Source organism: Lycorma delicatula, chromosome 12 (assembly GCF_047948215.1).
Source record: "Lycorma delicatula isolate Av1 chromosome 12, ASM4794821v1, whole genome shotgun sequence".
Taxonomy (NCBI): domain Eukaryota; kingdom Metazoa; phylum Arthropoda; class Insecta; order Hemiptera; family Fulgoridae; genus Lycorma; species Lycorma delicatula.
In genome coordinates, this window is record NC_134466.1 from 7,193,065 (window position 1) to 7,220,705 (window position 27,641).

Consider the following 27,641-nt stretch of genomic DNA (forward strand, 5'->3'; position numbering starts at 1 on the left):
TGTTACTAACCGGCATTTTAAATCCTTTTTTTGTAGCATAGCTTAAGCTATAATAGATTTTGGTTAACGAGATCATTATTCATTTGTTTATATCTACTTCAATATCTCATAAGATGTACAATATATATGATTTATTATCAAAACTCTTATTTAGAGTTCTCTTTCATCTACATTTAAAACGAGAGGAAAGAGATACAGCCTCTCGATACAAATGTATTTATTTAATATTTTATAAGAATTTACAAAAATTTATAATATTTTTGTTTCTACATTACATTCATATATATATATATATATATATATATATATATATATATATATATATATAGAAACAAAAACATTATACTGAGGAAATATTTATTTCTAACTCAATATATAAGTATTAAGTATATTTTTACAAATTCTTGAAGCATTCATAAGAAATGATGTAAATCATTTTTCGAAACTTGGTTTTAAGTTATATTGTATGAAAAGTAGCAGTAATTTATAAATACTCTGAAAAAAATGTGGGAAGATATTAGCACCTCTACATCTTGACCCAGTGTTTTACATATATATAATTGTATATGTATATATTTTTTTTTCTAAAATCAATCCTTTCAAGACCCATATTACCTCTTCACTAATAATTTAAATATATAATATAATGTAAATCAACTTAATTTATCCAAGTATAGAAAGAAGAAAACTCTTACCTTATTTTATATTTATTATTTTTACTTTCCTTTTCTTTATAATTTTGACGATAGTACTTTCATGGGATCCCGCATCATCAGTCAGTCGTATATAAAACTTGTATACAATTACATATTTAACACAAAATATTAAGAGATTAAAATTATATATACATATGTAATTTTAATCTCTTAATATTTTGCGTTTAATATCCAATTGTATACAAAAAATTTATATACGACTGATGATCCAGGATGCTGTAAAAGTACTATTGTAAAAATTATAAAGAAAAGTAAAAATAATAAATATAAAATAAGGTAAGAGTTTTCTTTTTTCTGTACTTGGGTGGATTAAATTCATATATTATATTTTATATATGTATTATTTATTTATTTAATTGGTTTTCTACATTTAACTTTGTTACAATTGTTACTGCTTATTGTAAATCGAATACTTTTTTATGATGTATCAATATTTGATGTTATTCTGATAAACAATTGACTTAAAAATAAAACCTGCTTACATCTCGTAAATTGTATACTGATTAATTTAATTTTGTATCAGTTTCATAAGAATATTGATTTTTTTTTACAGTTATGATGCTTCTTTCAATTTTGTTCAGAATTAAAATAGTTAATAAAATATTAAAGTAGTTCGTAATACTAAATAGATAATATTTTTTATAGTGTTCTAGCTTTATAACTTTGTAACTATTAAGTAAGTTTGTATTTTGATTCTATTACTCGGTTACAACAGCAAAAAAATTAATTGGAGTAAGGTGATAAAAAGACTATTATTATATATTTTACCATCTAAATTACATTTTAAATAACATAACCTTACCTTATTTTACCTAACCTTACCTTATTCATTTATGTTTACATGTTTAATTTAAATATTCTACGTATCAGATTCCAGTTCTTTTTTCCAATTGTTATTGATCAACTCTCCTTTTTCATGTATTAAGAATTTCTTAAATAAGACAGAATTCTTATACATTAATTATTGAATTGCAATGTTATTTCATATACTGAAATAATACATTTAATGGATTAAAAACACTTCAAGCTATATATTTTTTCAAATAATAATTTGCAGTTATATAGATATTATTATTTGCCACCGCCGCTTTGTAAGTTAAGTTTTTTTAGTAGGTGTTCTATTACCTTTTAGTTATCTTATTCTTTTATAATGAATACTTTGGAAGATCAAATATTAAGATTTCTTTGTAGGAATATTTATTATCACAATAGAAATTGCATTTAGATTATTATGTTTTGTTTACATTTAGGTTAGGATATTTTTTTAATGTCAGATAAGCGCTTGATAATCGTATGATGACTAAGTGTGGAAAATAGTTAATTTAGAAACGAAAGAAGTCATCATGACAACCTTAAGTAGATGTGATGCAGAGACTCTCATGGGAATTGTGAGAAGAGAGAGAAATAAAGATAATTTGTGTTTAATTATATAACAATTTTTTAGATAGGTATTTTTTTCAGTCGGTTGTAATAAAGATTTGACTGTATATATTTATATCAAGACACTCAAATCCTTATTTCTAAAATAGAAGGCGATAATGTAAAATGATTTAAATGGAAAAAAGTTATATTCTTGTATATGATTTGTTGTAATGCCTTACTATCTAAAATAATTTTTTGCTCAAAAATTAATTTATTAAAATTTCATAAAATGAACATTACAGTTTTTGAGAAATTCAGCCAAAAAATATTTAAGAAAGATGCCTATCAAGGAAATATTACCTTTCATTTGGTTCAATTTTGTTGTATTTTACAGTAGTATAGAATCTGAAGTTAGCATATAAAACATTGATTTTTTATGAAATAAAATTTTAAATGATTCAATTGGAGTTTATTTCAACCATTTTATGTGAAATAAAATTATAACTGTCGAATTAGTTCAATTAGTTTTATAAAAAGACAGTGTTATAAAAAGTAGTAAAAGACAGTATAAAAAGACATAACGCATAGTATATAGTGTTACATAACGCATACTATACTTATAAAACCACTTACATAACCTCTTCGAAAAGTCATTTTTTTCCTGTCAAGTTATTTTTTCATTAGTTTCAGATTTTAAAAAACCACTAGAAATTATATTTATTTAAAATATTTCATTTATTGTCAAAAACTGTTGCTGACTTCAACAAAACAGTTGGTGAACTAAAACAGCTGGTGCTAACTTGAAATAGTGTTCCTGAACTTTCCCTGCAATTTCGTGCTTTAATGAATTTATAATGCTTAAAGTTAATACTTGCTTAATAAAGTTCTTCATGTTTTTTTTTTTTTTATATGTTAAGTTTATAAAAATTTGTTAAATTTTATTTTTTTTAAGTAAAAGTTAATGTTTTTTAATAAAATAGAATTTACATTTTTTATCTCTATGATTAAGATTCAGATCTGTTTTCACCAAAATGACATTTTCAGGATAATGTTTCATTTAAACAAATATAATAATTTTAAAAAAAAAGTTAGGTTGAAACTGTGAAAAATTTTATTCAATGGAAAGGAGTATTTTATAAACCCTGTTCTTCTGTTGGAATTTTAAAAAAACAAATTTGTTGAAACATTTTATTAACATTTTTAGATTTGGGGTGCTTATTTTGAATATAGAAACTTAATAAAATTTACCGCTGTATGATCTAGTCTTGTTTCCCAAGATTTTTCTTATTACTTAAAAGTCGTACACGAGTAAAATTTGCCAAGTCTAAGTCTTTGAGATATAGCACTTCTCTCATTGTTTTCCAAAAATTTAATTAAATCAATTCCTCTATACAAGTATGATCTTTCACACCAATTTCAAGATTGTATAGAAAGGATAATATCGCTTGCAAACTACATCATTAATTTAATAATTTATTTTTACCAAAATATTTTCATGTTTTCAAAAGACTTATCCTATATTCAATGTAATTACCCTCTTGGCTGACCTGCTTATCTAAAAATAAAAATCCTTGATTCAAATTATGTCTGTAGAAGATGGAAACTTAATGCTGCAGCCATTTTTTTTATACTTCAAGCTTAAAATCATAATTTAATTGGAATCGCCTGCCACAAAGATTACTATTTATTGCTTTTATGGAAATACAAAGGTACCAAATCAGGGATGCATACTAGGTGTTGAAGAATTTCCCACTCCTAGCTTTCCACTAGTATGTGATGATAAGGGAGATCTTTGAATGTAAAAAATATCCAGGAATGACTCGTGCAAAAGATTGATTATCGGTTTAAAATTTTTGGATGTGAAGTGGAAATTACAATACCTTCTTAATTATCAAGAGAAGACCTATTGATACAGAAAAACACTCCTTTGTTCATCTGTAAAACTTACTCGACCGTTAAAAAATTCATTACACCATTGTAGTACTTTCTGGGCAGTTACCGCATTAAGGTCGTGAACTGCTTCAAATTTATGATAAATTTCAATCGGTGTTGTGCCTTTTGCCCACGAAAAACAGAATTACAAATCAAATCTCACCTTGTGTACAGAATATAGAACAGTTACCGTCGTGGAACTGCATACAACAGAAGAAGGAAGTGCTGATGACAGTTGATTAGTCACTTTATTTAGCAGATAATGTCTAACCTATACCGCATCTCAGAATCAGCTTGCTGTATGTTTTTGACAGTAAATGAATAAAAGGAAATTTATTTTCTGACTTCTGTCTCTGTATTAAACATTACTGTGATAGATGTTTCTGCACTGCGGTATATAGAGGTATTTTATGCATCCTCAGGCAAACTAGGATGAACAAGAGATAGTATTTTTATAAAATTATTACATTACAAATTATTTCATAATTGTTATTATTAATTTATATTTTTTGTTGTTTAATATGCCTTCTAATTTTTTAAATCATCATTGTAATTTTTGTAGGCATTGAATCTACAAGTTTTTACTCTTTCTTTGCAAAACATCTTACAAGAGCAGGCAGTCAGCTTTCACTGAAGTTTATTAATGCTCTTTTGCAGGATGGTAGGAAGGAGGTCCCTGCTTTAAATCCAAAATGACAACTTCCACCTTAGCTTATTTGTATGTCTATAATCGCAGCACCAGCAATAGCCGAGTAGCAAACGTTCCAGTCTCATAATCAAGAGGTTGTGGGTTTGAGTCTCCATGTTGTTATTTTAAAATTTTACATTTTTCTTACATATACACTAAGAAAGATGATTTTTTTTTATTATATTTTATTTATAATAATGTGGAAAAAATTATATGAATTAATATTTGGTTATTTTATGTGAATATAACAATTATTAATTTAAAAACATATTTTGTTTGATAAAACCTGAAAAAAATTAAAATAATTTTTTTAATTTTCATTATGCCTGTGCTTTTTGCAAGTTATATAAAACAAAATCTTTTTGTTTGCTATTTGTTAATCCTTAATTACCCATGTAACCCCAATTCCCACATGTTCATAAACATTTTTAATGTAATGATTGTAATATTCAAATAAAATAACAATCGGCAAACATGAAATTCATTTTTTTTTCAGATTCTCATAAATATTATTATCATAAGAAAAATAATAAACTAATAATAATTATTTTATAATATTATTATAATAGAAAAATTATCTGCGTTAATGTATATAAAAGTAAATGAAGAACCTACTCAGACTCGAACCTCTGATCTCTCATGATTGTGAGACTAGAATGCTCTTCACTTAGCTGCTGCTTCTGCTATGGCTGTAGATGTATAAATAAGTTACTTGAATCGCTCGATTTTTAAATGGATTTTACTCGAAAATAGGACCAAGTTGAACCTGCGATTTTGAATTTAAAGTAGGGACCATACTACTACCAATGTGGAGAAGGACATCAATAAATTCCCAGTATAAGCGGACCGCTTGCCCTTATTAGTCACAGAAAGAAAAATTAATGTATCTCTCTTTTTTCCTCATTTATCTTCATTGAACCCCGTAAATTTCAAAATGGATCTAGATCTGGAGAATTTCTGGACCAGTCTAGTCTAAGCACTAACTCTGGGATGCAGCTATATAGACTGAATAATTTTAACAAATTTATCAATATATTTAGCGAATAATAGAAGAACTGAATACAATATGTGGAACAAGGTTCCTCCAAGATACCAAAGAAATCTAGTAGGTACATCTTCTTCAGTTTTTGAATGTACTTTTCCACGTTCATTGTCCCATAGGTGAATATTTAGCGACGAAAGCAAGAGAGATATCCCTGATACATCTTTAAACAGCGCTTGTGAGATTTCATTTTTGTTATGTTTTAATAATGCCGGCTTATCGTAACTTATCTGTAAAACATTTACACCCTTGACTTTGTCACTGCTTTCATCAAAGAAAAGAACTTTCCTCCAAGACTCACTATTCTTTATATTTTCTGGCCCAAAGACCATAATGTAAATTTATTCATGTTCATGTTAATTTGTAAATGATTGTGTGTGTGTATGTATATATGTATATATACACAAGGTCTGTAAATAAAGTAATGAATGAGACTGGTCCAGAAAACCTTTTTATTTACAGTCCAATTATACATGGACTCTTGAAGTCCTCTTATACATCACCTTTGAAGTAGTTCCGTTGGGAATCCACACAACACTTCAAACGGTTTTCCTGCACTTCATAGCAGCGTTGGAACTCAGAAACCAGAATATTCTTCAGACGGTCAGTTACATTTTTTTTAATGTTTTCTGCTGTTTCAAAGAGGTGTTTCTTTAAAGCGCACAGGAAAATGTTGCAGGGTTTCAAGTCAGCTGAATAAGGCGGTTGAGGAACTACAAGAATGTTTTTCTTTGTCAAAAACTCATTAATCGAGTCAGTATAACAAGGTGTATTGTCATGATGCAGCATCCAGTTGTCTTTAATGGCCGGTCTCATGCGGGCAACTCTTTTCCACAGTCTTTCAAGAATTTCTCGGTAAACATATCGATTTACAGTCTGTTCTGTAGGCAAAAACTCCTTATGGACAATGCCATTACCATCGAAAAAACAAATCAGCATGATTTTGATTTTTGATTTGCTCATTTTTGCTATTTTGGGACGTGGTGAGTTTGAATCGTGCCACTCCTTGCTCCGGCGTTTTGTTTATGGGTTGTACTCAAATATCCAAGACTCATCCCCTCTAATATTTTTTTAAAAATCGGATCAGTTTCAATACGCCCTAGAAATCGCGGCACACTTCCATCCTGTTTTTTTTTTCTGTTTAACAGTAAGGTTTTTTGGGACCAATTTTGCACAAACATTTTTCACGTTCAATTTATTTGTCAGAATTTGATGGACTGTGGTACGGTTCAAATTCAATTCTTCTGCAATCATTCTGACCGTATCAAATCCGATTCGCTCAACATTATTGTCACTCTTTGATATTAACGGTCTTCCAGAGCGTGGATTGTCGGCAACTGATTCCCGGCCGTCTGAAAATGCTTTAAACCACCTAAAAACTTGGGCTGGTGACAGTGCGTTACCTCCATACGCCCTTTTCAATTTAAAAAAAAGTTTCAGTAGCATTCTCACGGAGTTAACGCAAAACTTGATCGCATAACGTTGCTCATAATTGGTATCGCTCATTTTGAAACGAACAACAAAAACTCGTTTCACGAAAAATTTGTTTTCCACGTCTCACGTGGCGACAATAGACTAAAAAAATATTAATACCTAATATAAATCAGCTATTCATATAACCACCACTAATATATATGTTTACTACTAATTTTAGTGTTGCCACTTTGGCTGCCAAAAAAAAAAAAACTAGTGTCATTACTTTATTTACAGACCTATATATATATATATATATATATGTGTGTGTGTGTATCTGTATTTCATATACATTTCACCAGTACTGTTTATTTTTAAAATTCATAAGAGTTTGAAATGATATATTATTTTTATTGAATCAATTTTTTTATATTGGTGTGCATCAAGGCCGTCGCTTATAAGTACGAGTATTTACTTAGAACTGTATAGGTTATTGTTTGGTTTTTAAAACTGAAATCTCTCTATTAACAAAAATAAGATGTTTTTAGATTTCTAGTTTTATATTTCTTTGGTGTGTATTTCAATATTGCTGCATTTCTTTTTTTTTTTTTTTTGCATGTTTGTGTATATATTATATACTTTTGTTTGTCGTGATTTATTTTATAACACAGCTTTCTATGATGTTTGCTTACTAGATTATGGTTTTATAATATTGTTTTTTATTTTTGTTTTAATAGTTTAGTACGGTTATATATTTTTTTTAATGTATTGTTAATTCATTTGGGATAAAACTAGTACTGAACTAAAGTTCAGTGGAAGGATACTAGTTTTTTTTTTTTTTTAATTTCTGTTCTAAATCTAGCTGAAAATAATTAAATTTAGGAAAGTTGTTGCTAATTTCATCATTACTTATGTACCCCTGGTTGTGAAATTAACAACTTAGTTATATCCGACTAGTCTCCATCGGGTAAACCTAGGATTCAGAGAATAACTTTTAAAAATTTATTTATTTAATACTTGCCGTGTGGCAAGTCTATTTCTGTCGTAACTGTCCAAGAACTATTCTTAACCAGGAGTTCGTAAAAGAAGCCAAACTAAAGTGTATGTAGTATCTGTAGCGCGCTGATATCGTCTCGGCTGCTCTTAACAACGCTCGGTGAATTCTCCTCGCATCAGCAGCCGTTACGGTATGTTCCCAAAATCACATCGATTAATTTGGAATAACTTGCACCGTATCTAATTATGACGTCGCTATTATTGTAATGAAGTACGTTCTGGTAATTTATTACAAATAAAGTTATTATTTTGTTCAAGATGTACACGAAGTAATTTATTTATTTCTTGAAAAGATGTTTTTCCAAGTACGTTAAACTAAGGTTAATGTGGCGTAGTTATTTACGAAAATTATTTCTAAATAGCACGCGCGTACGCACCGATAATTAATATTCTTTTGAGTTTTGTAGGCCTATAAAACTATTAAATCACACAAAAAATACGTAAATAAATAAAGCGTTAAATACGAGTAAAAATAATATAATCGTTATTAAATTTATTCTAAAAAAATTACGAATATTACAGAGATATTAAGTTCGTACAAATTTAATTTCAGTTAATTCGTACTGTATTTTATAAACGTAAAACGTAAATGATTTCGTACAAAGTAAATAATTAAACGACAAATTTGAATAAATAAATAACAGCAAAAATAAACGGATACGGTAGTATAAACGAAAATAAGTCGCAACCGGTAGCACGTGTTCAAAATTCGCTTTAGATTTTACATACACCATATACGTAGGGCCAAGACTTCTATTTTTTATAAATCTAATGTGGAGCTTTTAATGCTGTAATTAAAATGACTCGTTTTTCCGTCTGTTTTTTTATTTACGCCTTCTTATAAATATAACAAAACATAAAAATTAAAACTTGTCTCTGTAGAAGTTAGGTAGATTTCATAAGTAAGCTACCTATTATAACGGGTACCGTGATTCGACTTCCGGAAAATTTCGACATATCTTCGCGTTTCGCATCTTCCAGACTCCAAAACCACCGTCAATCCAAAATTTTATATATATATATATATATTATATATATTTCACTTTCTTGTGGACACGATAACTGCCGTAATTTTGCGCCAATCGCTTTCAAATTCATACATAAAACATAATGATCCAAAATCTCGGTCGAGTTCGTTAATCGTCGGACCACGGGGGTGGAAATAGGGGGAATTTTTCGAAAAAACAAAATATCGCCATAACTTTCTTATTAAGTAAAATATCGAGTTCGTTTAAAGTTCCTACTGTTGTTTTGATCAGGGCCTAAAACTTATTTGAGTAAAGTTATTGGATATCACCTATCTTTGGCCCAGGGGTTGGAAAAAATGGGGTTTCGGAGAAAAAAAATCATACCTCCGTTAATAGGCGCAGTGTCGAATCGGTTTAAGGTGGTCGTTAGTCCTGTAAACATTACCTAAAAATTTTGTCTGTAACAATTTCTGATATGACCGACCCTTACGGCAAGGGATGACCAAAACCAAAAAAAAGAAGAAAATGTAAAACCGAAATATCGCTATAACTTTCTTATCGATTAAAATATCGAATCGGTTTAAAGTTGCTACTGTTCTTTAAATAAGGGCCAAGGGGTGGAAAAAATGAGGTTTCAAGGACAAAAATAATCATAGCTCCCGTAATAGGCAGAGGAATCGTAAGGAACTCTTCATAAATTGAGCGGTAGCTTTTACTCTAATGAGAAAACGTAGCGTCGTAAAACACGGAGAGTAATGTTTGATACGAACTCGTACAATCAGAGTTCGCCTACCCCTAATTTGCCCCGGTGAAATCTACCTCGGCCTTCCGGCGCGCCGAAAGAAACTGTTTTTATTTTAAATGTTACTTAATCGCCTTTAAAGACCAAATAAACGATATTTTTATTTTTTCTGTGTCAGAAACGCGTTACGAATATTACGAAAGTAAAACTTAAAAAAAAAAAGAGCGAAGATTAGGGAATGTAATTTTTACGATTAGCTTTTTTTTTATTTTTCTGTTTAATTTAATACTTAATTTAATTTAATTGTTGTTTTACCGTTAATTCAAAATAATATATAAAACGTGTTTCTTTTCTTCTTTTTTTTACAGAAAACTACAAAAGAGATTTAAAATATTTTTTAGATCTTTGTCTGAACCGCACAGAAAATGGAAATTACCTGGTGTATTTAATAAACAGAAAAAGAAATCGTAAATAAATTAGTTGTTTATGAATATACGTTAAATAAAGTAATAATACGCTTTTTAAATATAATAAACTTGAGAAAGATTTATTTTTATTGAAATAATGTGTGCAATAAATATACGTATCAAAAAATATTCAGTATAATTAATTATAAAGTCACGATTTTTAAATTAATTCTCAAGTAATTAGAGTGTGCTTATTTACTTATACGTATAATTATAATTTACAATAATCAGGATAAAAAATATTCATTTGTCGATCTATTTACATAATTCCAGCTATTATTATTTGTTTTCACGAATCTAACAAAAAATGTATATAGTATGTATGTAGATAGATGTATGTATGTATGTATGTAGATGTATATAGTATGTAATGTATGATAGATTGCATCCTTCATATCCCTCGTAATACGATGACTTCTGAATACATAAAATGACTCAGGAGTCGCACACTGAAAGTCGAAGTAAAGCAAAATTACAATAGCCAAAAGCTCTGTATAATAGAAAATATTCAAATAAAACAACGTCGGATATAATTTCACCGCTTGTCATCGCCATTTATTAACGGCTAATATTACGGTTCAGTAGAACCGACGTTCTTTTTATCTCGATTAAGAACTTTCAGTAGCGGTGCGTGTAAATCAAATGAAGTGCAAGAGACGTTAGGCGCATTCATTAGAACATATAATTACGTGCTGTGCAGTATAAAAGACATTCATTAACCCCTTTTATAGTACGTTTGAAACGAGATACTTGTCTTTTGGACGACGACACTGTTTTTAGGATCGACATACCGTCTACAACCGTTAAGATTTTGGTATCTAAGAAAACGACTTTTCTGCTCTCTTTTTCTAGTACGCTAGACTCGCTTGGAACTCTTATTCTTATAAGATGGCTATCCGTTTTTCACGATTAATTTATGTTTCATCCGATCCTATGACCGTTACGATTGTAACGTTAACAGACTTATCGTTATTTCCTTTTGCATATTACCTCCTTTTTTTTTAATCGTAAAAATGTTTAACGAAAAGTTAACGTTTTACGTTTCTGAAAACCACCTTTCTTCGATGATGTTGACGTTTACGATTCGATGCGGGAAGTTCTGGTACTTATTTAGAGATATAAAACCGATCAAGTCGGGCTTAATTTTGGATAATTAATGAGAAAAGATTATTTATTCGACGACAGTGAAACTTACACCGTTATTCGGCACAGTCTCCGGCAACATTTAGACACTTGTACCGCCGTTCTGTGAGATCGATTCCCGCAGCGTAGAAATCTTAACCTTGCTGTGTGAACCGTTTGTTTACCGCTTTTTTTACCGCTTCATCGTCGTCAGACGGAGCGAGATCCGGGCTGTAAGGAAGATGCGGCAACACCTTCCGACCGACTTCTCAAGCGTTTCTCCTGTTCTCTGAGCGATGCGGGTACGTGCATTTTCACGCAAGAGAATCGTACCTTTTGAAAGAGCGCCCTGACGTTTTCACCTTATCGCGAGTGTAGCTTTCAGTCGGCGCACGTTAGAACAGTGTTCTAAATAGCCGTTAGAAATCGGACCTTTTGAGTTCCGATGATGTTGACCGTCAACATCGCTTTACCGGCTGACGTGCGAGTTATGAATTTTCTTTCGGCGGGCAAATCCAGATGTTTCCGCTAAAGACTTTGCCGTTTGGATTCCGCTTCAAACCGTTTTTGAGGGCGTCTTTACGGGCTCGAGTCGACCGTTCCGGAGTGGAACCCGTCCGGAATACGTTTTGCAATAATTCAGCGCGTTATAAACGATCGAACGTGCAGTTACGACACTAATATTACACAAACTAGCGATTCGGGAAACGTTTACTCGCCTGTTTTCAACCGGTCTTCCAGAGAGATGGAGATCTGTCGCACTTGTTCTGCCGGAGTTAAACCGTTCCACCCGTTACGTTACACGTTACTACAGTTTAAGCGGTTTTCACCGTACCGTTTCGACATTCTTGAATAAATTTCTGCCGGTTTCACGCTTTCCGATAGCAAAAATCTTATCGCTGAACGTCGCTGAGATTACTTTTAGATTAATTACGATCGAACGGCCGATTAAATCTGTTGCCAAGATTGCAAACTCGGCCCTCAAAAAGTTTCATTATCGTCGAACGAACCGTTTTTTCTCTACAACGTTTACAGTCGTTAATTATTGAACGCCCCTCGTACAACGTGTCTGATGGCTGAAGCACGCTCCCTTATTGCTTGAAGCTTATTGTTATCGCGTCACGATAATAGAAATAATTAATTTTGCCTGACATAATGAGGTTAACGTAGATCGACCTGTTAGTTTTTCTCGTTCTACCGCCGCGGTCCAGTAATTTTGTTTTAAGCGTTTATGCGGTCGAATATATCCTACGATAGATTTGATTACAAGTAGTACTTGTGATTTTAAGCTATAATTACGTACCGAAATAAGGTATATATTTGAAACGAGATTTCTTTTATATTTATTTTAAAATTCAATAAAACTTGCCCGTTATTATTTATAAAAACGTCGAAATAGATGTAAATATAATGCGCATATAACATCGTATTGTTTTAATTAAATTAAGTGTTTTGCTAGAACGGATAACCAAAACGGTTTAATTTTGATGCGCCGTAAAATTCCAGAGCGTTATTTTAAGAAGAAAGAAACGATTCAAAAACATGGATGATTTTACGCTCGAGAAAAACGTCTTTTAGGTTACGATATGTTTTACAATTTTTACGTTATAATTATTTTTATAAATGTTACTGATAAAATATACGTATTCTTTAGGATGGAATTCTTTTTTGTCGCATACCGTCTCGCATTAAAGGTACGTATAAAATATTAATTTATCGCATTTTAAATCGCACGAGTTGTAAAAAGAATTTTTTTTCTACGTTAAATTATATATTTGTTTTTTAACGATCAGATTTCAATTTTATTTATTTATTTTTAAACTTTTAACTTGTCGAACTAATTCTTATTAGAAGTGTTTAACAGTATTTTTCAGTTTAATAATTGGTGTCTGATTTTGAACTTGCAAATAGTACAGTTATGTATATTATCGATCCTACTATCTGTTTATTCAGGACATTTCCTCCACCGAGATGTTCAAGATTAAACATTAAAAATGTTATTGTTTGATGTATAATAACATCAAAAATTATAAAACTTTTATAAGGTTTTATTTTATTTTATCTTTTAATAATTTTAATAAGGTTTATTAAAAGTTAATCGGTGGCAGCACCGAATCGTTTGCAATTTTATGATTAATTTAACTAAAAAAATTACGATTATTTATTTTAACTTTTTCAGTTATTTTTAATTAACGATACATCCTTCCTTTTATCTAATATTTTATATTCCTAATATTTTCCTTTCCGGTATTGTTATTTAAAGTTAATTATTTTTGTAAAATCTTACTTACGAGGTTGACGATTATCAGTAATTACTGTAGGGAAACGATTAGCGCGTTGATAAAATTAAATTCAGTATTATTTTATTGTAGTCGATCGGTTTAGAACGATCGGCGTTAAATATTGGCATCGTAAAAAAGATTTCAGGAATTTATAATATAATAACGAATGAACTCGTTATTTTATCCCGTTTATTATCAGAATTCTTAAATTTAGAATTATTTGTACGTAACTAAATTTATAATTTTTTTTTAAGCTAAACGATATTAATATTTTTTTTCTTTGATTTATTTATTCGTACAAACAGTTGGGCTCCGTCATTAAAAGGTGAAAGCGGTCAGTTATCTGACTTTATCGAAGGACTTGGACCGGGTCAGCTTGTCGGAAGGCAGGTTCTCGGTTCACCGTCGCTCGGTGATATACAGTTAAGCATGTGTTATAAAAAAGGTTATCTCGAAGTCGAGGTAGTTCGCGCCAGAGGATTACAAGCGAGACAAGGCTCAAAAGTCTTACCAGGTATTTATATGTTAATTATTTTTAATAACTAATTTTTATCGTTTATATTCTTACGGTAAATAAGTTAACGCGATAGTATATAAAAAGAAATCGGCTTTCCGTCGGACTTTGCGATTAGCGCAAACGATTCTGAAATGCCGGTATTCATCTCGTTACAGAATTAATCGCTTAGATCGGATCTTAAAACAAATCCTAAATACATATACGTATGCGGCGTCTACGTATCTGTGTATTGGATCGTTGAAAAAGATTGCGGCGATTTTAAAAAATTGTATCTCAGAAACCGCTAGAGATTAAACAAATATTTTTTTTTTTAATTCATCGACTCAAAAAGTTTTTTTTTTACGTACTTTTGAATGTTTCAATACGAGCTCCGTCGTTCGCTCTGCAAACATCCAGCCGATAATCGACTTCTGCCCGGGTCCGCTGGATCATCGCAGGCTTAACTGCGGCAATAGCAGCGGTGAACCGTTATCTTAAATATATCGACGTAATTGTAGAATACGGGAATCTCAGCGATCCGTTTTTTGTGTGTGTTCAATCTCAGTTTTTTTTTGTGTGTTTTTTTTCACGAGCCTACTATCACAGGCAATGTTTATTTAGACTTGCTACAACCGTCTGTTTCCTGGAAATTGAAAAAGAAAGTAACGTTGCTGTAACGTTTCAACAAGATGCGCTCCCGCACTTTACCCTAGGTGTTCGACACGCTCTCGTTAAAAGATTCCCTAATCGTGAATCGACAGGGCCGGTCCTGTACTTTGGCCTCTTGACACTCCTAGACTTTTTCTACGGGAACGTTAAAAATATTGTATGCAGTGAAAAAAATCAGCGATGTACAATATTTAAGACGACGGATCACCGCTGTTATCGTTACAGTTACGCTTGCGACGATCCAACGGACCTGGGCTGAAGTCGATTGTCGGCTGGATATTTGCAGAGCGACCGACGAAGCTCGTATTGAAACATTCAAAAGTACGTAAAAAACTTATCGAGTCGATGAATTTAAAAAAAATATATTCGTTTAATTATCTTAATAGTTCGAGATACGGTTTTTTTTTTTTAATTTCCGCAACCTTTTTCAACGACTTTGTATTACGTAAATTATTGCGTCGTTGGAATTTTATTTAAAATTACCGATATATAAAGTACAAGCGGTCGTATTGTTTTATTCAGATCGTGAAAACGTGAACGATTAATTATTGCGCTCGCTTACTATCAGTATTGAAATTACAACGGTAAAAGAATACTCATACTGTGCATAACGACACTCAAAAATCACTAACGGGTATGAAAGCGTTACAGCTTATAGCTTTCGCATACAAACACACAAATATCTGTTCGGCTATACGTTTGTCGATTTCACAGTCTCGGTCGAGTTAGTGTTTTTCCTTTTACTTTAACACCGCTACCTCAGAAACGATACTTACATATTTTAATGCGGAAGATGAGACGGATGAAATGATAATTGAAAAACGATAGAGCCGTGCTGTAATTAAATCTTAAACCCGATGATTTAGAAGAGTCTGTTCTGATTACAGTAATATTCAAATTAGCCTAACGTTAAGAGTCGAAGAGAGGAGTAAATTTGTAACCGCTTCGTTTGCCGAGACTCGGTAATTTAATTACCGATTTGTAATCGGTAAATTTTTGATAATTCAAGCAAATTAATTCGTGAATTATCAGGAATCGGTTCCCTTTTAGATGATATTGCTGTATTTTTAAAGTAATAATCGTTGATCTTTTTATAATTTTTAATCTGTTTGTCGTAGATAAGTTCATCGGTTAGAGAAGCTCTAAGCGCTGTTTGGTAGATAAAGAGTATTTACGCATTACGCATAGCGTTTATGTAGATTGCACGTTAATAATTCAAAATCGGTTAGCGCTTTTTTTTTAATTTTCTCAAAGCCAAGTTCGATATAGATCTTATTATTGTTTGTCGGAATTTAAAATGTAATATAGTTGGCATCGTGGTTTAGAGCCGAGCACAGTCTACAAGCAGACAAGTGAGGATAGTAAATGGTGCTCAGGTTATCGGAAAGTAATGTATTATGTCCGGTGAACAAAAATCAAATGTTCACGATTAAATTCATACGATCCTGATCTGATTTTTAGATAGCAGTCATTTTGTAGTGTTAAGAAGGTAAAAAGAAAAAAAACAAAGTTAGAGTATATATGTAATTAATTAAATATAAAAACTAGCGGTACAACATGATTGCCGTTTAAATTTAAATTACGACTGTATAAAAAATTATAAGTTTTATTATAATATTAAATAAATATTGCGCGTTTTAAATTTCTTACAGTCAAACATTTTATATTTTCCGAACGACCTCTATAAATAGGCTACTGGATCCACTGTTATTTACAATTTTATACATTCAAGTAGTTCTTTGATGATATACGAGGTGCGACAATAAAGTAATGAGACTGATGTGAAAAAAAAAATGTTGCTTACCGTTTTAGTCATGTTTAGTGTTGTCTCCTTCAAAGTAGTTCCCCTCTGATCGCACCCGCTTATTCCAGCGCTTCTGCCGTTGACGGTAACATTTCTGGAACTCATCTTCTGTAATATCCTCCAAGACCCTCGTCACAGCTTTTTGGACATTTTGTGTTGTTTGAAAACGGTGTCCCTTGACCGCCATCTTGACTCTTGGAAGTAGAAAAAAGTCGCACGGAGCGATATCTGGTGAATAAGGTGGCTGTGGTAGTACTGAAATTTGTTTTGAGGTTAAAAATTGCCGTACTGATAGAGCGGTATGGGATGGCGCATTATCGTGATGCAGAATCCAATTATCAGCGATGTCGGCACGGATACTAAGAACTCGTTTACGAAGTCTTTCTAAAATTTCTTTGTAGAAATATCGGTTAACTGTTTGTCCAGGAGGTACCAACTCTTTATGAACGATTCCCTTGGAATCCAAGAAGCACACAAGCATGCGTTTCACTTTTGACTTTGACATGCCAGCTTTTTTTGGTCTGGGTGATCCCTTTGAGCACCGTTCCGAACTTTGGCGTTTTGTCTCTGGATCGTATTGAAAACACCGACCTTCATCACCGGTGATAACACGGCTCAACAAATCTGGATTCCGTTTGTTCTAACAGATCGGCTGCCAGATGTTTCCGTGTTTCTCGCTGTTGTTGTGCGAGATTTTTGGGGACCATTTTTGCACAAATCTTTCTCGTACCGAGAAATTCAGCTAATTCGAGTATTAGACGAACCGTTTCTCGATCGATGTTGAGTTCTTCTGCGATCATTTTCACGGATAATCTTCGATCGGATCGTACGATTTCACGCACCCTCTTCAAGTTGACATCTGTCCGTGAGGTTGATGGTCGTCCACTGCGGTCTTCATCTTCAACATTCGTTCTGCCTTCGCTAAAAATTTTATGCGACCGAAAAACTTGAGCTCTTGACATAACCTCCTCTCCAAAAGCCTTCTGAAGCTTACCGTAAGTTGTCGTCGCGTTTTCACCCGATTTAACGCAAAAAGAAACGGCATACCGTCGCGCAATATTTTGCGGTTTCATTTCTGCGACGAGAGACACAAACACTTGTTCACTTATTGCAGCACAACTCACGACCGAGCAGTTTCATCGATGTGCCGCTTGGACTAGAAGCAGCTTATAGACCAAGGTCAAAGACGGTGGACCTACGCAAGCTGCAGGGTTGCCACGTCTTGCAAAGAAAAATCAGTCTCAATACTTTATTGTCGCACCTCGTATATCGTTTAAAGATGTAAGAAAACCGATTTTTAAAATCGGTCTATTTAACCTATAATTAAATATGTAACTAACTTTTTAAAGCCGCCTACGTAAAAATTTAGTTAAATTATATATGTAAATATTGATTGTTGTAAATTTTATTATGCAAATTGTGTGATGGTATTTTTTGTAATTATTTTGCAGCGCCTTATGTAAAGGTTTATTTAGTAAGCGGAAAAAAGTGTTTAGCTAAAGCAAAAACATCTACTGCTAGACGGACTCTGGATCCACTTTATCAACAGCAGTTACAATTTCGTGAACCATTCCAAGGCTGCATTCTGCAGGTAATATTACGAATATCTTTTCTTTACCGAGAAAAGATGTTTATAATTAAATAGCTAAAAAAAATCTCGTATAACATCTTTCAAATCCTTTTCTTTTATAATGTTATCGGATAATTTTTATCTAGAAAATAGCGCTTTACTAAAACGTTGTTTAAGTGTAAGTATCTTAGAAACGTTCGATTTAGTCCGATGGTAATATAAATTTAATCAGGAAAATTGTAAAAAGTTTCAGAGAATTGCATTTTTGTTACCGAATTAAGACTACGTTAAGTAATAGCAAAATATATTTGATATACTTTCCTGGCATCGCCCATCACATCGCAACTACGTGCTTCAAGCAGCCTTCTTGTTACGTTCTACAATTAATCCAAATTGCAGATAATTTTTTCACGGATAAAATTTAAAGGTTGTTAACCGTTTTATTGCGATTACTCTCATACCGCCGTGAATTCTTTTATATTTTAGGTAATCGATCGCGTTTAAACGGCATCTAAAAAGACTTTTTAACGATCGGCGATTAGATATAAGCTTATATCCAGAATTCAGTCGATCGAAAAGAGTTAAGAGATGTATATCACGCTGTTTGTGTTGCGCGTAAAAAACATTTTGGACCGGGCAGTACGGGCCGAAAGACAGCGACTTTGTACAAGCAAGGACAGCAGCGTAATGGAATAATTAAGATGAGGAATTCTTAGTCTTCACTGAAAACCTTTTTACCTAGCGGTGGTACTTCAACTCGGCAGACTAGAACTTTGATCGACAGTTTTGAGAACAGGGGTTGCGATTAGCGATCGCAACACCGTTATTTCGTGGTATTTTGCGATTTCGTGAGACCGGTATTTGCTATTTCGGTATTAGCTATAAATAATAAACGTATTTTTTATTAAAGGGTTTAATTTAACTTATCGGGCAGCTACTGTTATTTGAAATACGTATTTTTTTCATCGATGTGGCAGTACCGTCGTTAATCGTTTTTCTTTTCACTTCCGTTCCGATCTCCTTTCTTTGTCTTCGTAATGTCAGCGTCAAGAAGCCTAACCTCGCACTTAATGTTGCAGTGAAATTGCGTGTAGCGATTTTTAAACGTTTAGATATTTTTTAAATCGGACAGTTCCTTTTTCACAAATAAGTACGCATTTTGTATTATATTTTATCGTTCGAGATATTTATATTTGTTACGTATATGTTTTATTTATCCGCGACGAATAATAATGACTTCGAAGAACGTAAAATATCTGCCGAAAATACTTCGGCTTGGTTTTACTATTTATATGATGACAAAAATACGTTGGCAAGATGTAAAACAAGTTCAACGATTATTAAGTTTTTGGGGGAAGTACAAGCGGACTACAAACACATTTAAAAACGCAACGTAACATTAATTTATTGAAAAGAAAAGAATCCGAGACAAATTCTAAAACGATATTACTAAACCAAAGACATCGCAAATTCAGATTTTTTTAATAAAAATAATTATCGCTTCGATGAGGTTTTATCCAGAATAACAGCGTTAAATGGTTTGCCGTTCAGAATGTTTTGTACTTCGATCATTAATCGCAAGAGTTTTAAAAATATACCAAAGTCTGTTAATACTACGAGAAGAACTGTTATAAACTATACTAAGTGTTCGCAATTCTCTGAAGAAAGAATTAACAGAATTAAAATTAAATTGTACAAAATTTACTCCCGCATTTGACGGACGGACAACGAAACAGACGTAATTTAAATATAAATATTTATTCGGAAAAGAAAACTGAAATATAGACCTCATACACGTCTCAAGAAGTATGCCGGCTAAAAAATGTGTAGAAGTAGTCGACTGCAGATGTCGGAAAAGAAGATATTATCTGCGTAAATACTGATGGAGCAACGGTGATGAAAAAAGTTGAAAAGTCGATCGATACAAATCGGCAATTATTGCTACGCCCATAAAATTCAACTTTGAGTAATAAGTGTGATATATCGACAAAATCAAGACCAGAAGAAGCAAAATACTCTAGATTGATTCTGACTTCATCGTTGTCATCGACTTAATGACAGTGAAGAAAATAACAATGCGATCGTTGAAAGTACCTTATTTAGATATGAAGAAGATAATAATAACGAGTACAAAATATTAACTTATCGAGGATTGCTTCCTATAATGAAGAAAATTCGAAAAATTATTAATATATAATTATAATGATGTTTATAATTCAGTTCTTTTAAAGATGTAACTTAAATGTGAATCTAAATAAAATACCTTAATATAATACTTCTTAAAATACAAATATTGTACATGTACATCGTAATTAACCTCAGCGATGCGGAATAAGTTTCTAGTAATACAATATTAAAATAAACGAAATGTATCTAAATCTGTTATAAATTACATATAATAATAAAAATATAATCGATCGCGCCAACAAGGTATTTATCGAAAGACATTAATGACACAGAGGTGTAAATTCTGAATACCGGAAGGTGCATGCATTTAGGCACAGTTATTCAAACAGGAGGTATGATTTTTTGTCTCTAAAACCCAATTTTTTCCATCCCCTGGGCCAACGGTCGGCGAAATCAAAAACTTTACTTAGATAAGTTATAGGTCCTTATCCGAAGAAAAGTTGGAACTTTAAACAAATTCGATATTTTCTTAATAAGCAAGATATAGCGATATTTTGTTTTAAAAGCTCCCCCGTTTCCACCCACGCGGTTTGATTGTGCCCGTTAATGAACTCGACCGAAATTTTGAGTCGTTATATTTTACGTATCGATATGAAAGCGATCGGCGCAAAATTACGGCAGTTATCGTGTCCACAAGAAAGTGAAATTTATGCATATTGTCGCCCGATGGCTTCGACAGCACGCGGCACTTACTAACCTTACGGTAGCCCTGAGAAGGGCTGTTGTCGTCGAATGACTTCGACGGCTCATAACTCGTAACCTTGTGGCGGCCCTGAAAAGGGCCGATTTTTTTTGCGTTAGCTCTGAGAAGAGCTGTCGGGTCCAGTAGCCGGTCTGCGGTGAAGTCGGGGAGTCGCGGCTCGTCCATCGAAGTCAGACCGGGCTTTCCCTTAGCGGCAGTCGGGTCCCCGCGACAGCGTGGCAGTGGTGGCCCCCAGAGCCCTGCAGTATTGGATCGGCGTCGGTCGTCCTTCGCCGGTGCGGCCGAGGCGGTTCTCCCGGAGCGATCCCACGCTGGACCGGCTCCTGCTGCCGAGTCCGCCGGCCAGGGCGATCGAAGCCCGCCGAGCTGGAGCTGGAGCGGGAAAATAGCGTCCGAGTCCAGCGGCTCCCTCGGCGGGCCGGCCAGGCCTGCTGCTCCGGCGGGGATGTTGGCATCCGCCGGGAGGTCCCGCGTTTAGGCGGCCAGGAAACTTCTGTCTTCTTCCATATTCTTATTCTTGGTCTTCTCCGGTCGGTGGTCGACGATGAATTGAAAATTTACTCTCGTGCACGCTCTTTTATTGGAGTCTGAAAGCGGTGGGGCCGCAGCGCCGCTATGGCGGGAGAACTGCGCGGCAGTAGTGATGCTTGTATCAGCGCATCCGTATACTGAGCGCCAGCTCGCATCTTAGTTGCTACCCTGTTCGCCCGCCGATATTAAATTAGGCGTATATGTGGTAACAATATATATATATATAAATGTAAGTATAAATTTTTGAACCGACGCTGGTCTGGGGGTCTAGAAGATCTGAAACGCGAAGATATGTTGAAATTATCCGAAAGTCGAATCACGGTACCTATTACGATAGATAGCATTCTTATGAAATCTACCCAAAAATAATATGTTATAATATCGCTAGGTATTGCAAATACAGAGCAATATATTTTTTTTCTTTTTGTAACCTGTCGGTCACATATTTTTAGCACGAAATCATCTTAATTACTACTCATAAATCAGTCGTCTACTGTAAAATGATTCCATCATGAATATTCATAACGTCAACTTCATTCATTGATGAAGTCAACTTGACGTCAACTTTATTCATGATGATTAAATGCGACTCGTGTTCATTTACATTATTTTTGAGAGATTTCTGAAGTCACTCGTCTACACGCGTCAGATGCTATGGCATCTGGTAATAAAAATCCTGTCAAATCCTTGTTCATTAAACTCATCAAAAATGTATTGAATTATATCTTATTGATGTGCGTAATAATTTCTATTATAATTAATCTTCTAATTTTTTTTTTATAGGTGACAGTATGGGGTGACTACGGCCGTATCGAAGGCAAGAAAGTGTTCATGGGAGTAGCTCAAATCATGTTGGATGATTTAAACCTGTCTAATATAGTCATCGGCTGGTACAAGTTGTTTGGGACCACTTCATTGGTTAGTGGGCCTCCTTCGCTTGGGCTCTCCAGACGCAGCTCTCTTGCTAGCCTTGAATCCCTTAAACTATAGTCATTACCTCTTTTTATTATCATTATTTATATTTATTACCATCCAGTTATCCTGTTCCTAACACTGCCTGTGAAATTTCTAATTAATCTTATTTTTTATCGTTATATTTTTTATTATTAACAACCGTATTATGGCTTCAATTAATACTATTTTAAATCCACCGTGTAACACCGTTAGGTTTTCATATTTTTTTATACATATATTATTAAATGGTTTTATAGACACACACACACACACATACACACAGATATTATATATGTAATATACAACTGAGTCTCGGTAGTATAAAGATCTAAAAACCTAAAATTAATTTACGTAAGCCAGCCCTATTCTTTATCCTGCTATGTTTAATTATGTTTTGTAGTTGCAATTAAATCCAGTATTATAAATTTAAACGATTTTTCTATTTATTTGCTTTATTTATATTATTGTTTGTATTAATATTACTCTATATAGTTCCAGTGAAAATTTAATTATTGCTTTTTCATTTACCTTAAGCTATCGAAACTTCATTGTGCGTGCACGTAAATATCAGGCGATTGAAAGTTTTTAAGTAATATGATTCTTCTTGCTTATCGTTTGTTCTTATTAATTACTAAGAAATTATAATTACCTTCTGTAATGCAATGGAAACTATTCAAAAGAAGGATGCAGAATACACCTTACTAAAAATTTTTTTACCATAATAAAAGAAAAGCACTGAAGTATGTATTTTTAATTAGGATTAATAAACCGATCTGGTTTTAGATAAAATAATATATTATATTCGTTCATTAATTTTACAAAATCTAAGATGGAACTTTAAGTAGCGTTTCAATCGCCTGGTATAAGTACAGTACTTTTCCTTTAATTTGTCTTGCACGGTTTTTTCTAAAAACAAAAAATAAAAATAAAAATATCCCGTAATATCCTTTACCGTTTTTAAAAAGCTTGAATATGCTGATGTATATATTTTAAAAAGTATGTAGATATACGGAATGATTCATAAAGTTTTAACCTCGTTTTTTGGAGTGCATTCCTGGGAATCATTTGAAACTAAAGGTTTATATATTTGTAGGAAATGTTTTATTTTCAAGTTATGCAAAACCTTTCATCCTGATTCTGCTACAAAGCTAAAATAATGCTTTACTGAAATTTTTCAGACTATATTAGTAATTTTAGACGATGTTTGATCCAATTTTTTTTTAAAGGGTTTTCAGCAATTTTATCTGTATTGTTTCCGTAAATGAGTAAAGGCTCAAAAAGTTAAAGTTGAAAAACATACTTTTTAAGTGTTGTTTAATCTAAATTTGTTAAATTCTCAATAAACAAATAAAAAATTATATCAACATTAAAAAAAGAAAGAGGTAAATAGTCAATCTAAAAAAAATATAAGTTTAAGAAATTTGATTTTTACTTAAAACAGCTGCTGCTAATAGCTATTTAAATGTTGATGTTTTCCGTTAGCTTTTCCTAACGCTTCCTGTAAAATTTCCAAGTAGTAATTTTTTTTATTATTGAAAACCGTATTACAGTTTCAATTAATACTTTTTTAATCCACCATGTAACACCACTAGACATCATTAGCTTTTCATATTTTTTTACATATTAAACAGTTATATATATATATTTACACACACAGATAGTGTATATGTATGAGAAAATTCAATAATTAATAAGACAAACTGATGTAGAGAAAAAATGATTTATTGAATGACAGTGGTACTTGCACTACTTTTCAACATAGTCTCCAGCAACATTTAGATGCTTGTCCCGCCGTTCTGTGAGCTGAGCTTTCTGATTCTTACAGCATAGAAGTTTTCACCTTGCTGTTGAACCATTCATGTGCTACTTCATTGTCGAACTTCTTGCTGCGTAAAACGTCTTTGAGCGGATCGAATGAATGAAAATCATATGGGGCGAGATCTGGGCTGTAAAGAGGATGTGGCAACACCTTCCGATCAAACTTCTCAAGCGTTCCTTCCGTTCTCTGACAATCTGGGGTGCGCGGTTGTCATGGAAGAGAATCACACCTTTTGAGAGAACACCCTGACATTTTGTGACATTGTGGCTCTCACTTTCTGTTGGAACATGTTATAAAAATACTCGCTGTTCACAGCACATTGTTCTTCTAAATAGTCACTAAAAATTGGACCTTGCAAGTCCCAGAAAAGTGTCATTATCACTTTACTAGCCGACACGTATTTTGAATTTTTTTTTTGGTGGATGAATTTAGATGTTGCCACTGAAGACTTCGGGCTCAAAATGGTGTATCCACGTTTCATCACATACCTTCCACTTCAAACTGTTCTTTTAGCTCAGAACAAATGTGAATCCAGGCGCCTTTATGGACTTGAGTCGACCATCTTAGTACTCATCTCAAACACGTTTTTCAACAGATCATGAACGATTGAATGTGCGGTTCCAACACTAATAGTACACAAACTAGCAATTTGGGAAATTTTGACTCGCCTGTATTTACGAATAAGTTCATTTATGCGATTTTGCAGCACAGTAGTCGAAATTTCAACTGTTCTTCCAGAGCATTGGAAATCAGTCACATTTGTTTTGGCCTAATAAAACTGTTCCACCACATATACACATTACTGTGGTTTAAACGCTTTTTACCGTACTGTTTCGACATTCTTAAGTAAATTTTTGTCAGTTTCACACTTGTTAGCAAAGATCTTATCGCTGAATGTTGCTGTTCCAGCGTACACATTTCAAGCAGAGCTGACATTCTGAAATCAACAAAAGAAGTTATTTTTAGATTAATTATGATCAAACAACCGATTAAATGTGTTCCCAAAGTTGCCAACTTGACCCTCAAAGAGTTCATTATCGGTTCGGAATGAACCGATTTTTCTCTACATTAATTGTTTCCTCTCCATTGAATGTACCGATTTTCCTCATTAATTGTTGAACATCCCTCGTAATATGCGATTGAATTTTAGTAATCTTACATCTAAAATTGCGTTTGGCTAACGAACTGTATAAACAGTTTAGAAATTGTTTGGCTAACGGCTAAGACAAACAACTGAAAATAATATTATTGATTTGTCTTAAAGTTACTGTTTAAGATTAAACAGTATCTTTACCGATCGATTCTAAAGATGAAATAATTTGTACCGTTTACTGAAAGAAATAAGTATAAGTTATGCTCCTTGTAGTAGGTCTTCATTATCCAAACTATAATGAGCGGTTTGCGCAATACACGAGCGTGAAACCAAATGTGTTAATGTGAAGGATATATTGAAATTTTTTTAAGGTTTAATATAGTTAGTAAAATGCAGGCGTAAAGACTTGTTAACACACGAGACACTACTCACCCGCATAGCAGCATTACATGCATTCATTTGCATTAGTAGAATTATTTACAGTTTATATAATAGCATTTTTATTTTAATTTTTATTGCGGTATGTACTTTTTAATTTCATTAATATTAATTATTAAAACACAGCTAAAAAATGGTCGGATTAAAACCCCAAATTGATGCATTTCAGTTTAAAAACAATATTATTTAAATTAAAATTTTTCTCAGAATTAAATTCTTTATGGTGTTTTGTAAATTGTATTTTTTTTAACAAAGTTAATTTTTAGCAAACTGATAAAATGTAATTTTCAAATATTTTTTTTAGTTTTACAGCAGTTTTCTTGGAAACTATTGAAGATGGGGGACCCAATTTTATGTCTAATGATTATATTAAATTTCTATGTAATAAGAAAAAGGAAAAAAAAACAACCAAGATTTATGTTGTAAGAGTTTCATTATGGGGAGTAAAAATCCAAGTAAAATTTTTCATTAGCCGTAACATAAAAATGAAGCATTACCAGACCTATATTTATATAAAATGTTTTGTTTTAAATGACTTCAAGGAATAAAATTTTGAAATCATTCTGTTATATATAAATTCCAATCGTAAACAAATATGTTGTTAAAACTGCCTTATTTTTTCGATACATACAACAATAAATCATACTAAATAATTATTGTAATTGTTAGATACGTGTATATTTAAAAAAGTTATTTATAAGTAAGTTTGAGTAGAATAATAGTAATAATAAATAAGTCACATGTTGTAATTATCTCTAATTTCACATTAAATTCTCCCTTTGTGATTAAATTACTGTAAAAATTATTTCATAATCTCCTTTTTTATTGACAAAAAAAAAATGTTTACTTTTTTTATTATGATTTTTTGTATTTATTTTTTAATCGGCTTTTATTTATAAAGAGATCTCAGAAAATTGTTTTATCTTGCTAATTCCAGGTAATTGCTGGGAATCAAATTAATTATTTGGATTTTTTAATCGTGAAGTGATAATGTGAAAAAGATCATTTTTTTTTTTATCCATTATTGCTTAAAATTCAATCGCTTTATTATAATCATATATAGTCCGATGTAATTCAAATATTCAAAATATTTTTGTTGCAAAATTCAAGAAAATCGGTTGGAAAATATTCATGTATAAAAGGAAACATGGCAGGGCCTGGTTGTATGTATACATTATGATTAATAGGGAATGACCTCGCTCAACATCTTCTGAGGTTTACTTGTTATGTAATAAATGTAGATAATTTCTTAATGCATAAAGTGTTTGGCAAAATACCTTATTTGGTTCAGTTATTTTTTTTTTTTTTTTAAATGATTTTGCTTTACAATTTTTGTGTAAAATAAAGGGTTATATATATAAATCTTGTAATGTGAGATGTGATAGTCTATTTAAAAAAAGGATTTAATGGATTACAGTTCAGAAATAAACAATATTAATTAAATGCTACGTAAAGCATTTATGAATAACGATGTTTCAATCGTAAAAATAAGTGTACTGTAAATAATCAATGCATCCCAAGTTGACAAAAACACAATTGTAAATTAATTTAAATGCAGAATATTTAAATTTGAAAACCTGATAAAGG

The 27,641-nt window shown here is 32.2% G+C and overlaps 1 protein-coding gene across 6 annotated transcripts in view; it reads left to right on the plus strand.

Annotated features, from left to right (window-relative positions):
- Rim (Rab3 interacting molecule) overlaps positions 1-22,831 on the plus strand; it is a 300,437-nt gene extending 277,606 nt beyond the window's left edge. For 3 of the 6 annotated variants that reach the window (XM_075380713.1, XM_075380709.1, XM_075380714.1), the window contains 4 exons: positions 10,288-10,386; positions 14,096-14,304; positions 18,211-18,350; positions 22,534-22,827. In XM_075380713.1, the coding sequence (XP_075236828.1) occupies positions 10,288-10,386; positions 14,096-14,304; positions 18,211-18,350; positions 22,534-22,740 (655 nt within the window). In that variant the 3' untranslated portion in view covers positions 22,741-22,827. Of the gene's footprint in view, positions 1-10,287; positions 10,387-14,095; positions 14,305-18,210; positions 18,351-22,533 lie in introns of all 6 variants that reach the window. The other 3 variants (XM_075380710.1, XM_075380711.1, XM_075380712.1) reach the window with 3 other exon arrangements.
- The last annotated feature ends 4,810 nt before the right edge of the window (positions 22,832-27,641 follow it).